Consider the following 17,312-nt stretch of genomic DNA (forward strand, 5'->3'; position numbering starts at 1 on the left):
TTTTAAATTTAATTTATTGCTGTGATGCAAACCTGAATTTTCAGCAGCAATTTTCATGCTTCAGAAATCATTCTAATATGCTGATTTGTTTCTCAAGAAACATTTCTTATAATCAATGTTGAAAACACAGTTGTGCTACTAAATATTTCTGTGGAAACACTGATCAATTTCTGAACAAAGTTCAAAAGAAGAGCATTATTTGAAACAGAAATATTTTGTAACATGTATTTGCAGTCTTTTTTTATTAATTTAATGTTTCCTTGCTGAATAAAATAGTTTCACAACAACAGCAACGGCTTGAATTATTTCTAATCGGTTAAGGTAGCATTTTGGCTGTACCTTGAGGTCTTATTGGTTGGTATGCTGTAAAACTATGGCTCTGAATGTCTGCAGTGATGCCTAGATTCACTATGATAATGAAAATACAGCTAGTGTAACATGTGCAGTGTCGATCTGTAATATAAAGTAATAATGAGAACACTACTGAAACAGAATGTGGTAAATTCTTTGTGCTTTACTTGCTGGTGTTTCAGCGTGTCGTTACAGGAAGAGTGCATTAACAACTAGAGTTACACATTGTGACTAGCACGGTCAAGTTAACTGGCATTTTCATTTTTTTTTTTTTTTTTTTTTTTGCAGATTCACAAAGTAATGTGTATTTTGTGTACACATCTGATTAATCTAATATAGGATATGTTTGGTGAGTTAATTAACTTGCTACCAAATAGCTTCAGTTTCCTTTTGTTCATTCACAATTGAGCGCTCAATTTTAACATTTGGTGCAAGAGAGCATCAAGTGCAAATATTAACGTATTAAGTATTCTTAAAGGGGTGGTTGACTGCGATTTCACTTTTTTAATGTTAGGTAGTGTGTAATGTTGCTGTTTGAGCATAAACATTATCTGTAAAGTTACGACGGAGAAAGTTCAATGCAAATGGAGACATGTCTTTAAAAATTATGACAGTTTAATGCCTACAAACCGGCTCGCTAATCAGGCGCTGTTAGACAGGCTTTTCAGTGTGCGCACTTCAGGTGTACAGGCTCAGAAAAAGCGCACGTCAGAACAGCGCGTGAATGAAACGTTCAACTGGCAAGGCTTTAAAACGCATGCAAATTTACTACATAGACTCTATCTGTCCCCTTTAAAATGGTTCTATATGCATGCGTCACCTTCCCCAAATTGCAATTTATGTCCTCGGTACATATTTACATTTTGTTTGGGAATGCTCTGCACTTTCTCCTTTCTGGTCTCAGCTTGCTCATGACATATTCCTATTAGAAAAGGATGTGGATCTTTTCTTCTTCAATGATTTTTCTGAATTGGCTCTGTCTCCGCAACAGAGAAACTTACTTTTAGCTGCTCTTACTGCTGCAAAGAAAATGTTAGTAAGTCGCTGGGTTCCTCCCCATTCAACGACCAGATGTGTATGGGGCTTATCTTTGCTGGACATTGTTTCTATGGAACTATCTACAGCTCGTATTCATGGAGCAAAGACAAAAATTTTGAAGACCTGGAGTGCCACTTTTGACATTGTTAAATCTTTTGGTTTCTTCTTTTTGATGTACGATTTACTTTTATTTATTTATTTATTTTTGTTTTGTTTTTTCTCTTGTGATTTAAATATTACACTTTGTACTTTTCTCCACTGCAACGTTTTGTATTTTCCTCAGCACAGTGTGGGTCTGAGTTAACACTGAATGTATAGGCGTTGTACAGTATATTGAGACGGAAGCGCCAGAAATGCAACTGATAGAATGTGCGCTGTAGCACGATACTACTATATTTCTTCAAAAGCTGATCGTGCAGACATTTTTATCGTCCACGATCAAAAATCATCATATTGCACACCCCTATGTGCACATAAAAATCTATTCATATATGAATCACGATTCTGTCTTGTAACGATTCTAATGGATTCACAAGTTGCAAAATCAATGTTCTAAAGTAGCGGTTCTTAATCATATTCCTCGCATCCCCCTGCTCTGCACACGTTCTGCATCTCTCTCTCTCATTCAGATCATCAGCTCAGCGCCAACAATGAACTGTTCCAATTATACACTTATTTTTCACATAGCAATGAGAAGCGTTATACATGGACGGGATAGAACTGTACATTAAAAGCTAACATACGCAGTAGCATTTACAAATAACAGCGTATCCAAAAGTATGAGACAACAACAAACAAACATACCATTAAGAGCCGTGCTTGCACAGGTTCTGCACGATCCTCTTCACTAATATTCTCTGCATCTCAATCAGTCTCAAATTGATAAGCAATATATACGACGCCATTGTTTACAATACAACTGGAGCACATGCGCTGAGGTGAGGGGCGTGACGTTTAGACACGCATTAGAGGCGGTTTAGCGAATCACAACACACTGGACCAGCTAACCAATCTGAGCCCATTGTGTATTTCTGAGGGAGGGGCTTCATAAAACCAGGAAATCATCGGAGCATTTATCAGAGAAGGGACAGAGCGGTGTAGAATAAAGGTAAATTATGTGAAAAATGAGTTTTTTTAAAAAAAACGAAGCATGAACATGTTAGACTGCACTCCTTAAACACAATCAAGCCTAGAAAAAAAAGAGTCAACCACCCCTTAAAGAACAACACAAACATGATTTTAAACCTAAATAAATGGCACATGCTCGAATGCAATAAAATATTGCCTCAAGAAAAAAAAAAAAAAAGTTCAATGATGAAGTACCTGTCTCTCCGGCTGGGCCGGTGCACATGGTGTCCATTAGTGCTGGAGTGGTGGTTGAGGATCTGAGTTTTGGGAGGAGAAGGGGATTTGTCTCCTCTACTCTTCTCCTCTTGTCGTGCATCTGCCGTCTCTTTCCACAGCTGCTGAATCTCGGCAGGGATCAAGCCTGTGAGTGAGACACTGCCTTCATTAGATCACTAGAAAACTAATAAGACCTCTATTAGGGATGCATGATATTGGATTTTTGCCAATATCCGATATTTTTCAACTCATTTTGGCCGATACCGATGCTGATACCGATATATTTCCTTTTGTTTGGAAACAACGAGTCTCTCCTGTGCAGAAATTATAAGCAAAATATTTTTAATTTTGGTTAGTTTTTAACAAGAACTTATTTATTAGAATGAAATAAAAAAAATCATGTTTTTTTCAACAGTACATTGAAGCTTTGAAAATAAGTATAAATAAACTATATCTATCGCTGCAATTCCCCCCCACAGAAAGATGCAGTGTTAACATTTTATTTTAAGATTTAACATTTGTAGATAGTCTAAAACAAGAGTTGTAAAAATTCTGAAAATCTTTTAGAGCTCATGATTCGTTTAAAAAATAAAACATATTACACATTAATGAATAAATCAATATATATAAAATTATTTAATTTACAAGTGTCAAGCTTCTGACTATTAAATTGAAACTTTGCTTCAAGAATGAGCCACACTGCTGACCTGATCTAATCACTAGCACACCCTGAGCACATGTGAGTTAACCCATTCCTCTTATCAGCAAGACATATCTGCACAATTTTTCATATCAGGCCGATGCCGATTTTTACATTTAAAGCCATTATCGGCCGATTCCGATATCAGTCCGATAATATCGTGCATCCCTAACCTCTATATCTATGATTCCGTTTTTCCATTCAATCACCCATTAAACTCCGAAAGTGACTACTGTATTTCAAATAATCTCTGCTGCTCAAGAAACATTTAATAATCTCAACGTTGAAAACAGTTGTGCTATATCTTTGTAGAAACCATGATATATTTAAGTATTTATAACGTCAAAGTCATATTTCCATTTCATCTCTATTTATATACTGGGTTTCACAATACACATAACTTCACAGTAAGTTATATTGTCTAGGGATGCACCGGTTGACCGGCCATAAATCGGAACCGGCCGGTTTTTGCTTATAATGTGCGATCGGCAACCGGACGTTTTTTTGTCTTTTTTCCGGTTGATTTTTCCGGAAGTGTGCCCGCGTGCACAGACTACATTTGTAGGCCTAATCATTCGCGAACATGTAATTTGTGTGGAAGTATTTCGAAATCTGTGCGCAGGACGTGAAGATTGCAATCTGCAATGTCTGCAAAGGACAAGTTAATCGCGGATAAATAAGAGCCGCTTTCCTGCACTCGCTGAAGTTGCGCGAGCGTACCTGTCCGCGCCCTGCACAAGCATAGACAGTGAACATTTGTTCAGCTCAGCTTCTCACGTGTTGGATGAGAAACGAAACAGACTAACTTGTGACAAAGCTGAAATGCTTGTTTTTGTAAAGAAGAACTCTTATACACTTTTGAAAAGCCAGAAGTAAACATCGGTTCTGTAAGATATAGGATGATTAGGCCTATTTTTATTTTACCTTAAAATTACATTGACTTAATTTGATTTAAAAGCACCTGCTGTAGCATCTTTGTTTTACTCATTGCACTAAACATTATTTGATTTAACATTTTGGAATAATATATTCATATAGCCAACTTTGTTTTATTTAGTTTCACTGGTAAATACCTTTTTTCTTTATACCAAATTTAAAAATGAAAACAAATGCTGAATGCTGATTAAGTAACATCTTTGTTTGAAGTGTTGAATGTGTTTTGATTGTGCTGTTTGGATTGTGGAACTATGCAGTTGTTACCTTTTAAAATTACATGGTTACAGTTAATGTATTCATTTAAGGCCAGTTTATAGATTCAACCCAATTTAAAATCAAAAGCTAAATGCTTTTGTCAGTACCTGTGTTTGTATTTAATGTAACCTACTTACTGTGCAGTTACTGCTGTTAATTTCAGATGGTTACAGTTATTTTCAATAGCCAAAACCCAGTTTGGCCTGTTAAATAGCCTACCAAATAAACATCTTGTTTATGTATACTTTCATTCTATCTTGTTTGTTGCTTTGATTAAAAAAAAAAATTAATCGGAATCGGCCGGTTTGCTTGTAAAAAAATCGGTATCGGAATCGGCCATGAAAAATCAGAAGTTAAATTTACTTTATTTGTATTTTGCAGGTTTGCACGAATATTTTTAAAGTAAAATTTAAATGCGTAAGTATTAAGTAAATTTAACATGGCCAGGTAGAGTTTGATGAGTAACTTCTACTTAATTATTTTAAGTTTACCCTCCAATACTCAAGTACAAGCTACGCAATATCGCATTCATTATCGAAGGCGATTCATCTGCTTGTCAGTGAACTACGGCTTTGTGTATTAAATGCCGCTCCATTTGAAAACAGGTGATGGAGATTTACAGCTAATCAAGGAACCGGCTTTACTGACGAGATGCGCATGCATATCGCATGCGATATATTGCCCAGCCCTATTTGGGAAAATTAACCGAAATGAGCATCCCTAGTGAGGGGTTCTTACCTTGGGCCAGTGTACCGGTGAGAGCCGACGGGATAGACAACAGGCCCTGTCTTTGCAGGTTGAGCAGGTGCTGCTGTTGAACGGAGAGTAACTGCTGCTGTATAGCCATCTGCTGGCCCATCATCTGCTGTTAGAAATACAGAGACCAACACTTGACACTCCCAGTACAGTCACCGCCTGTGTCTTCATTCACTCATAGCATCGTCGCACAGTCGGCACTTTCACTCAAGTGAGTAAAGCTGCAGACACCACAGCCGGTGTCTTCACTCGCTCACAGTACAGTCGCACAAAGCCAATAAGAGACAGAAATGTGGCAAGTGGAAATCTGGCACAGATTGCAATAAATGACTCTGATGGTCCTCTGGGGTATATTGTGATGCTGTTACCTCTTTACTGGGTTTCCCAGCATGCTGTTGCTGCAGGAGCTGCAGGTGGAGTTCCTCTTGCTGTTTCTTATAGAACTCCTGAAGCTGTTGCTGAGAAAACATTAACACCAAAAACAAGTCACGTATCAATCCAAGGTATTTTACACACTAGTGAGTGACTAATATATTGACCAGGTTGATTAAAGGGGTCATATGATGTTGCTAAAAAGAACATTATTTTGTGTATTTGGTGTAATGCAATGTGTTTACTTGGTTCAAGGTTCAAAAAAACACATTTTCCACATACAGTACATTATTGTTGCTCCTCTATGCCGATTTTTACAAAGCTCATCGGTCTGAGAAGCGAGGTGTGCTCTGATTGGCCAGCTATCCAGTGCGTTGTAATTGGCTGAATACCTCAAGCGTGTGACGGAAATGTTACGCCCCTTACCATGTTGTGATATTGTGTCCCAGCGCAACGAGACAAAAACAATAAAACTCACTATAAACGAGGCATTTGTTGCATTCAATGGAGGACATAATTTCTGATTATAATGACTCATACGGTCTTTTTAGGCGTTGCGCCACGTAAACATAACACCATGTCTGCATTTGTGATCGTAGAAACGCCAAACAAGCACTACTCTACACTGCTCAAAACTCGCGCTTTGAATAGTCAGTAGCAAATTCTTTAAACATTGAAACGTACTTACAGGCTGTGAGTCAGAAGTGCCAGACTGTCCTTGCAAAGTTGGAATTGCCCCACTTTATAGAAACAGTCTTTGTGCACAGCTGGCATTGTAGGCTACTCTCCCAGGTTCAGGAAATAGTCCTCTGTAAAATGCGCTGCACACACTCTAATATTTGCGTTGTACTGTTCTGGAACAGTGTTGTAAATACAACTTAACCACTGATTTCTAGTTCACAATGAAACACAGCGTCCCCAGTACATGGCGCCGGCGGCAGCAACAATACTACAGTGAGAATAAAAATCATGCCCTCTTTCTTTGCATATACATTTGGGCGGTGTTATGCAAATCTTCCCACACAGTGATGTAGACGTGGGGGCGTGTTTGAACGAGCCGTTTTAGGAAGGCGTGGACAAGTCTTAACTTTTATAAAGAATATCTCTTTGGGTTTGAGACTTTAATCTTTGCAACTTTACAGATCTTATATATGCACAAACAGCTTGTAACACTCCAAAGACAAAGGAAAACATGAATCGCATCATATGACCCCTTTAATAATCTGAAATCTGGTCATTTTGAGATCATTTTAAGACATTTTTAGCTTAAATGGGTGGGGAGTTGAGGACCAAACCCCTGAGTCTTTTTTAGTAACTAACTACACTAAATGATTTTTTTTGTTGTTGCGGTACTGCAAAGATGCACCACACTGTGTGTGTGTGTGTGTGTGTGTGTGTGTGTGTGTATACCTGCTGTAACATGAGGGCCTGTTGTTGCTGCAGTAACAGTTGGAGCTGCTGGGGGCTCAGAACCTGCTGCTGAAGGATCTGCTGCATCTGCTGAGGGGTGATGGCCTGAGGAGTTATCATCCCCACTGATACAGCCACCTAGAGATACACACATACAACAGCTTCATTATTTATCATGCAGTAGCTGTTTATTAGACTTATCCTGATACCAAAAATGTAGTAGCCGATACCAATAACGGTGAACTTTCAGGACTGTCATGATACCGTAACAAAATCTAATATGCTTTTATTACATTGTAAAATAATAATTAAAATATTTATTAAATAAAAAAAACACTGATGCAAGCTTTTCTAATTAAACTGTCTGTAATAAAGATGAATAAACAAAGTGCTGGCAGAGCTATCAAAATCAAATATTCAACATTTACAAATTAAAAACTAAACCAAAAAGTAATCAAATGTGAAAAACTACTAAAATTATTGCTGTAGTCTTTATTATTAGTGATAATATCACTAATTCAGCACTGTCAGAATTTAACCGAGAAGCAGGTCTGTGATTAAAATTCGCTGTGCATTTTCTTCCCGCTAGGCTTAAATGTTGTGTTAATTTGTTTTTAAAATGACTCAAAGTTTATCTAGCCGAATGCAGCGAATAGTTGCCTCTTATTATTCAATATCTACAGTAATTAATATTAACAACATAATATACAGCAGCAGGTCAATTAGGATGCACTTTCACTGTAAGCTATAAAGCACACATCCAATATTTTGACAAACACCCAATGTTTTGCAACAATCATTTATATTCACTTAATACAAAACTGACTGTGCATTCACTAATAACAAGACACACATTTTAATCATTCGTACACACAACCAGATCATCACAAGGTATGGGTGTGCATCCGGAAATAGTTAGATAGAGTGTAAGTATTGCATTAAGTCAGACACTGTTTGAAGATTTCTTTTTTTAGATGCCTTTATCTTTTTATTTGAAGTGCTGATTTGGTACCAAAGTCACTGACTGCATTTATAAAACTGATAAAATATGGACAATGTGTCAAGCTGCAGGATGACGATACATTTAATAGCCTCTTCAAAATGGTTTTGATTGATTTCATCAAGTTGACCAAGACTTGAAACATTTCATCTGCGCACCTTGTTAAGGTAAAAAAAAAAAAAAAAAGGAAAAAAAAAAAAAAAATCACATCACCAACTCCAAGAACAAAGGGCTTTCCACAAACCCAATTTCAATCTTCTTCCCCAAGGATAGTAAACACTTTGAAAACAAGTGAACAGCTAAAAAGAGATACCAGAGTAGGACTATGCCAGACCTCTTTGTATATTTTATTGTTTAGACATTCAGGGAATAGTTTCCAAGTCCTCTGGGCCTCAACGGTCAACATCAACAAGACCAAGTAAACAAATACACAAACAATTTTGAAAACCACAAAGTCCTCAATAAAATGCAAGGACAAACCCCTCTGTCTACAACTGGAAAAACGTCCCTCACAAGCATTCATTTCAGTTATCTCCATTTAATTTGCCCATAAACCGAGGCAAACAACCAGTCAAGATTAAAAAGACAAATACATTATTCATTTGTTGACAGCAGCTCAAACACTGACATTAAAAATGCTACCAACGAAAACAGACAAACAAAAATACCCACAACAGAGGCGAGTGTTTTAAATGTAAATGCACTGGATTCACAATGAGTTAGCCCATGCTTCACTTGGCCTCAAGCAATTACCACATCTCAAGCCAAACACACACACACACACACTCGCGCGCGCGCACACACACACACACACACACACACACACACTCGCTGCTTTTAAGATGTTTACAATAAACATAAACAGAATAATTAAAGTCACATTTACGGATTCGTATAAATAATACATACTGGGGTACACAGCAACTGTAAAAACAAAACTGGAGATTGCATTTTAATTAAGTCTGTGAAACACAAACAAACACAAATTTCCAGTAAAGAAGTCTGTGTTCAGACTCATATAAACATACTGCTGGACTGAGATACTGCAACTATGAGAGAACAATAACAGCTGACTGTTGTACTCACAAGATTTCCCATACAGTGTGTGCGCGCATGCATGTAGAAGGCTGTTCAAGGCCCTAAATCCGGAAAATTGAAGAAATAGTTCACCCAAAAATGTAAAATCCAGACATTATTTACTTTTATAACCTTTTCTTTGGTGGAACACAAAAGGAGATATTTAGCAGAATGTTTATGCTGCTCTTTTCCTAATTGGCACTGTATTACTACACTGACCTCAGATTCTCATATTCACAGGTGATTGGGAACTGTAAGGAATTGAAATGACACTTGTTCTATAATGAATAATTCTATTAAATAATACATAATTATATTTATTTCCAAATATTTTCTCCTCAAAAGTACTAAAATACCTTCAGTGGTATTACATACAAAAATAAAATGCATACAGTGCTGGGTAGTAACTGATTACATGTAATCTGGATTACGTAATCAGGTTCCAAAAATAATGTACTTGTAATTAGAGCATATTACATTTTAAAATGCTCATAATCAGATTACAGTTACTTTATGGATTACATGTAGTGCTGTCAAATGATTAATCTCATTAAAAATAAAAGTTTTTGTTTACATAACGTGTGTGTTGTGTATATTTATTATGAATATATAAAGACACACACACACATACAGCACATATTTTGAAAATATTTACATAAATAAATATAAATAAATATATATATATATATATATATATATATATATATATATATATATATATATATATATATATATATATATATATATATATATATATATATATATATATATATATATATATATATATATATATATATATATATATATATATAAACAAAATTTTTCTTAAATATATACATGCATGTCTGTGTATTTATATACTTAAATATACACAGTACACACACACACAGACGCATATATATTATGTAAACAAAAACGTTTATTTTGGATGCGATTAATCATTTGACAGCACTAATTACATGATTACATATTCACACTGTGGCAGTAAATTATTCATACTTTGATTCCCCGCAATTCTTAATTTTTTTCAACTCATCAACAAACAACTTAAACCCACTGTAGTTCTTACATTAAACCCAGTTTGGGAAACCCTGTTGTAATAGACAGTGGCAGCTTTAACAGGCTGCATTCAGACTAATGCACAGATCTATTTCGATATATCAGATGTTTTGTCCTGCTCTCAAAAACATAACTGACCGTGTGTACATCAATTTCGTATAAAAGTATTCGAAAATGTGTATTTAACAAGTGTATTTAACCGCAGCCGAGCTTCAGGACAAACAAACACAAAGTGCACGTGAAAGTCTGTCAGTGCGCGAGTTTCGCTCATCTAATAGTACTGCATTCCAAACAGTATAAATAAATGAAAGCATATCTAAAGTAAAACACAGCGGGTGGAAGCACACACTGTCAAGCAATGTGCACGTGTCTCACAGTGCAAATTCTGTGCAATGAAGCCTGCCCATTGCTCTAGCGCGCACATATGCGGGGGGAAAAAAAAACAAAAAACCTCAGAATCGATTCTGAATATTTCAGAATCGTTGAAGAGAGAATCACAATGCATGAGAGAATCTATTTTTTTTTCTCCCACCCCTAATACGTACTGTAGCCTTTGTATTGCAATATATTGTGGCACATTATACTGTTACACCCCTAGTTTACAGACTTTTTAATGCAGCACAAAGGTGACATAAAATGTAATGCAAAAACTGTAAAACAAACTCTAAAAATAATTTCAGTATTTATAAAAGCTAAATATTACTTTTGGTAATATATTTTACTTAATTATAACTATTCATCCATTTAAAAAAACTGTTTTAGAATGTATCTTTAATTACATGTTGTCATAAGAACAACCAGTATGATTTTGCCTCATGAAAAACACAAAACCCAGTAGGCCCTAGAAGCTCTTGGTTCAGTTAGAGTCAAACATGAATAAAATTAATGACTTGCGGTTCAGTAAGCGAGTCAGATTAATTCAGTAACTGCTGCAACTGATTCATGATTGCTTTCCTGGTTGGCCGTGTGCTGCTTGCAACAACAACAACAAAAAAAAGTGTTTATTTTTATTGTTTATTGTTGTTATTGTAATATTTCATATTGCTAACTCACTGAAATATGGTTTCTTCTGTCATGGTACTTTGGATTCAGCGGCGGCCCACTGCCAGCCTTGCAAATTGGTGCAGGAAATGCAGTGTTCCCACTTCATCAGCAGAAGAATACACTTCTAAGAAGCTAAGAGGCAGTACATATGCTGTATACATGCTGCATGCCTATATGCTGTATACATGACCACACATCACAGGAAAAGATTTTCCATAAAAATAACTTCTTGAAGAAATAGAAACAGTATATTTTACAAATTAACACAAACAGATATTCAGAAGTACTGCACTTAAAAAAAAAAAAAAAAAAAAACAGCCCATCAACAAATGAAACATTTGCTTGTGAAAAAGCTCCAAAAAGTCACTACTATGCCTTCGAGCCTCAACACATAAATATTTTAAATGTCAAAGCCTGAGAAGAACATAAGCATGCCAGCAAATTAATGTAAATATTCTCTCTCAGGGGCACAGTAAGCACTGATGAGTGTTGTCTCCATGACAACAGACAAGTCCAAACATTGTTTTGTTGTTGTTATTGTTCTTGCCAGTGTGTCAGAGAACCAACTCCCCATGAGTGAGTACATGTCAACAAGCGATCGCTTCTGAAAACACAAGCCATAAATCAACAGGCTTCAGCAGCCCAAAAACAAATAGAGCCTGTTGTTATTCCCCTTCAATACCTTGAACAATTTTGGTGTGGTTCCCCGCCCAAAGTAAAAATAACATTCTTTCCTGCACTGTGCATCTGGGTAAATATAAATTGCAAAGGCAAGGGGAAAAAAAAAAAAAAACAAGAGGGGAAAAAGGCTCAGTTCTGTGAACACAGCCTTTAAAAAGACAAAGAGAAGTAATTCAGGGAATAAAATTACAGCTCAAAGACAGTGAGTCACAGAAATAAGGTTCCAGTGACCATTCAAAGCTTTCAGCCCTTTGTCAGATCGGATACCACAGACCCTAGTGGTCATTCACTTCATTAATCACTCCCTCTTAAGATAGAAAATAAAGAGAGTCTGGAACAATTCTGAAACACAATACCCTTTCTACAATGTCAGCAACAAAAAAAACCTCAATTAAAAATGAATCTTTAACAAATTAACAACCCAGTGCATTTTAAATTTATGATCTCCAAGTTAAAGCATAAAGAAAATTACAGCAATTTACACGAAAAATGCAATAAAAGTTTTAAATAAAAGCACAGTGGGGAAACAGAAAATAATCTCCTAAAACTCAAACAGACATCCAAAACCTGAACAAACTAAAGCAAACATTATATCTTTTGCCCTTTCCATCTCAGTACTCACAGACCTTGATAACTCCATGGGCGGCAGGAACAGAGAGCTCCGCAGAATGTTTGAAGACTAGAGAGAACACCAGTATCCTCCTACTGTTCTTTCAACTACCCAACCCCGATGACCAACCCACTACCTCCAATAATGCGCTCACTAGGATCCCAAACCTAATGTAACCATCCAGTCACATGGCTCGGGCTACTAATCCCGCCCCTTGCACTTGCCATAGTGGCATGTTGATTTGAAATATTGACTATCTGAACCCTCATTTCACCACTTGCATGCACATTCACACAAGACGCATGTACAAAGCATTCAAGTCATGATGAATAAATAAAGGCAGCTGTGCACTGGGTAGCGTATATTGTGTTTGTTTGCAGCTAAAGCTCTACAGCTGTCTATTTCTCTTCAGTAATATAGCCTTATCTGTTAACTGACATGACAGAAAATACTTTTACAATAGGCTACACACACAATAAAAGTGAACTTATACTCTTCCATCGTAACAATGTGTAATAATAAAACACACCCTGATTGCCCCATCTCTTTATGATCTGTTGAAGGCAGCATAAACAAGTCGGTTTGTGTAATAGTGTAAACAACATGGTTCTCTGGAGGTGTGTGTGTGTGCTGTGGGTGGAGGAGGGTACGGCTCTACCTGTGCGTCTGCCTCTTTTTCTGTGCTCTTGGGGGACTTCTCACCACTCGGTTGCTGTTGCTGCTGCTGATGTTGTTGTTGTTGAGCAACTTGTAGCACCTGAAGATGCCAAAAAAACAATAACAAGTTTCTGATTGGCTTCTGAGCTGCTTTGCTCTCCCAGGACTATTCACATTGTTTTCAGGAACACAGATGCAAAGGCAACATATTTTGTAATCAAGATTGGTTGATAAAGTGAAAGGTTTTTTTTTTTTTTTTGGTGAAACTGAAAAAGAAAAGGAAATTCACCAAAAATGGAAATTGTCATTATTTACTGACTCTCGTGTCAATCCAAACCTGTATGACTTTCTTTTTCTGCGGAACACAAAAACACTACTATACCAAATTTTTCCACTAATGCTTTTTCATTAATGTTTAAAATTAATGCTTTTGTTCAGTAAGGATACATTAAACTGATTCAAAGTGACAGTAAAGATGTTTAAAGACAGATTTTATTCAAATTATTTTTTGATTATTTTTATTCAAAGAATCCTATTTTAAAAAGTATAACTATTTCCACAAAAAATTTAAAAGCTTCACAACTGTTTTTAACACTGATAACAATAATCAGCATATTGAAATTTCTGAAGGATCATGTGACTCTGAAGACTAATGCTAAAAATAAAAAACACCTTTAACATCATAAGAATAAATTACATTTTAAAATATATTAATATACACAAGATAATTATCTTTAATTCCACAATAGTACTGTTTTACTGTATTTTGATAAAATAAATCAAATTGCAGACAGCTTTGGTTACCTAAAAAAAATAAAAAATAAAAAAACATACAGGAGGTTTGGATAATTAGATGGTGAGTAAATGATGAAAGACTTTTGATTTTTAGGTTAATTATCCCTTTAAGATCAACTCCACTGGATATATCCAAGCAAATGACGTTATGGGATTGATTTGGGTTTGATAAAAACAATCACAGCCATGAAGTCACTTGACAAGTCCTCACAGAACAAATGAAGTGATGATTGTGCAACTTTTTTTTTATTTAATAATAACCTGTGAAAATCCTGCTATGATAGTCCCACACTGCCGGTACATAAAGTGCAGAGGATTCAACCTTTGGCTCTATTAACAGCCACAGTCCCTTGGTGATTGGATCCTATCACACATTCCTCTGAAGACTATCACATGGTAACATTTGAAAAAACATTAGCATAAGTCTTTGCATGAGACAATCTAAACCTACTCTTTATTTAAAACAGAACACTAGACACCTTCTGAAATGGAAAAAAAAAAAAAAAACACAGTTGTCAGGAGGAAACAGCCACAAAGTAAATACCCCAGCTGTGCCAAAGCAATGAGAGGTCTCCAAGAGCTGTTGAAAGGACGTCTCTCTCGCTCTCTGATGCTTTTGTCTTATTTTCCATTGTGAGGCTCTCCAGATAGAAATCAAGGAAAGAGAAATGCAAATAGTGCAAGCAAACAATATCCACAGCGGTGGGACCATCCTCTCGGATCTGACCTCTTACACCTCTGAAGGGTCAAACATCTGGCCCTGTGGAACTCCCCTTCTCGAAAAGAAGGGTGGAGAGACGAGCAAACGGATATGGGAGACTTCAATAGAGAAGCGTGAATAGAAAAGGGAAAGCAGACAGATCATGACACAGTAATCCTTGGGAGATGAAAACAACATGGGAAAGCATTTACAGGAGCGTTTTAGAGCCTTCTCTCATTGTTTTAATACAGGACGGTGCCCTGAACCCACAGCTGTCTGGCCGATATTCCAGAGGTGACATCATACATCTGGAATCTGAACATGGGGCATCGGGGCAATGTGTGGGTCTCTCTCAACATTGCTGTCACAATTGTAGCATGTGCATTCATTTTACGCACACACATATGCAGATAAACGCATGCATAAAGATTTTTTGTGACAACAGGACTATTTCTGAGAGAAAGAACTATAATTACAGAGCCCCAGATTCACATAACACACATCAATGATTTAAACGAAGACGGGTGTGTCATACAGTTGCTCAATTTTTCTAATAAGCCACAAGGCTATTGTGTAACAAATGTTGACATACCAATAAAAAAAAACCTTCATTACTTTGAGAATGCGTTTCCTGGAACATTTTCAACACGTCAGTCTCATGTACCAGCACAGATTTCACAATTCACTTCCGATTTCACTGCAAATTCGATTCAAACCTATATAAACCTCTTTGTGAGTTGACACACTCAAAAATAAAACAAACTAACATTTTCTCACACACACATGTTGTTCTGAACCTATATGACTTCCTTTGAAACACTACTTTTAATAATTTCCCATTCCACTGAACTACATAAATCAACATTATAGCAAATTCACCATTACGGCTTTATACAATATTTACCATATTTGATGAGCTGTATGTGTGCACAATGATCACCGTTTATGCTTGAATAAAAGCCTAAATGAATTCATATAAAGTCTCTACAAAAGACTTGGATTACACTGCATGATTCATATGGATGACTTTTAAGATGTCCTTTTGATTACACAGACTTTCAATGAAGGAACCAAAAAATGAGAGAATATTAAAAATAACTTCATTTGCATTCCCAAGATGGGTTTGGAATGACAGGAGGGTGAGTAAATTATGACAATTTCCATTTTTATGTGAACTAACATACAAAGTACGTATTACACAACAGTAGGAGACGACAGTACATCTATTCTTTATAACTCTGTTAAGCTGGTTTAGTGATATGAATCACACATTAAAGGTAGAGGGTCATATGTTCGTGTCCCATATAAGTACTAATGCAAAATTATTTAACATATTAAGATTATTATTAAACAAATCAAGTATGAATTGGTTACAATTTATTTTGTTGACTTGATGAACCTGTAACTGTACAGGGCTGCATGGCTGTAGAACCATTGCCACTAATGGTCTCGACAATCAACTTGGCTCACAACGGTTTTGGGAAATGCAGCTCAGTGCTACTGACACTGAACTTTGGCTTCTGAAATTTTAGTAGTCTCAACGCAAAAACAGAAACAGAACAATGACAAGAGACCATCAGCCAACATATTTTATGTTAAAGTTCTTACCTGTGTTTGAAGGGTTTGGGCTGTGGCTGACGGGGATGAAGATGTTTCTCTGGTTACTCTCTTCTCGCTCTCTGAGCTCTGACCTTCCTGCCCAGCTGGACTGCTATTGGTTGTTTGATCGGTCTTGGACTCCTGCATGTCGATATGACAACCTGAAATACAGGAGGGGGAAAAATAAGACCGCTGCCAGCAAAACAAATTACTTTTGACACAGAAGTGCATGCTTTAGAAAGCCTTTTCCTTTCTTTTCTTGCTCCCCCCACGTAAGCCCACAGACTAGATCATGACAAAACATGCGTGCCAGCAGAGTTGACATCACAACACAAACATTTGTGTTTGTACTGTTCACAAATATGATAGCTGCATTATAAACAAACAGTTCTGAGAATAAACCATTTGATGCCAACGGACATGTTAATGCCAATAACAGACAATCACTCTCTAGAGACAAATCTTATATAAGACAAATCAGAAATTTTCTTCTATGCACCTTGTCTTTGTAAGGGGCCTTTTGAAACCAGATAAATATCTGTTTTGCTCTTGAACAATCAATATCCCGTGTCTTCCTCAAATTCGACAAACATCTGTGTGAAACAGCCTGATCACATCAGAGTGTTTACAAAAAACTGACACGAACAAAGACAACATTCCTCACAGCCTGATACAATCAGCAAAGAGAAAGGCCAGAGTACTAACTGTACTTCACTTTCAGTATCAGAGATGCTGATGCTGGTTTAGTAATTAGAATGTGTTAATGAATACATAATTAATAGCGCCTGCTGATTCGCACTGCAAATTCTGTAAGGGATTTTTCTATGCCAGATCAAGTATGCTGTCATGGTTTTACAGCTTAAAAACTTGAGGCTCATGGCGTGAGACCCTAAAAAAAAAAAAAAACATGATGCAGCAGCCAAAGACG

At 36.5% G+C, this 17,312-nt stretch overlaps 1 protein-coding gene across 3 annotated transcripts in view; it reads right to left on the reverse strand.

The window, feature by feature from the left end:
- foxp1a (forkhead box P1a) overlaps positions 1-17,312 on the reverse strand; it is a 43,731-nt gene that overhangs the window by 10,331 nt on the left and 16,088 nt on the right. The window contains exons 2-7 of one of the 3 annotated variants that reach the window (XM_058762374.1): positions 16,394-16,545; positions 13,292-13,390; positions 7,163-7,300; positions 5,749-5,838; positions 5,363-5,486; positions 2,713-2,878 (exon numbers count right to left, since the gene is read on the reverse strand). In XM_058762374.1, coding sequence (XP_058618357.1) covers positions 2,713-2,878; positions 5,363-5,486; positions 5,749-5,838; positions 7,163-7,300; positions 13,292-13,390; positions 16,394-16,531 — 755 coding nt within the window. In that variant the 5' untranslated portion in view covers positions 16,532-16,545. Of the gene's footprint in view, positions 1-2,712; positions 2,879-5,362; positions 5,490-5,748; positions 5,839-7,162; positions 7,301-9,248; positions 9,297-13,291; positions 13,391-16,393; positions 16,546-17,312 lie in introns of those variants that run through there. The other 2 variants (XM_058762373.1, XM_058762375.1) reach the window with 2 other exon arrangements.

This window comes from Onychostoma macrolepis, chromosome 23, assembly GCF_012432095.1.
Source record: "Onychostoma macrolepis isolate SWU-2019 chromosome 23, ASM1243209v1, whole genome shotgun sequence".
NCBI lineage: Eukaryota > Metazoa > Chordata > Actinopteri > Cypriniformes > Cyprinidae > Onychostoma > Onychostoma macrolepis.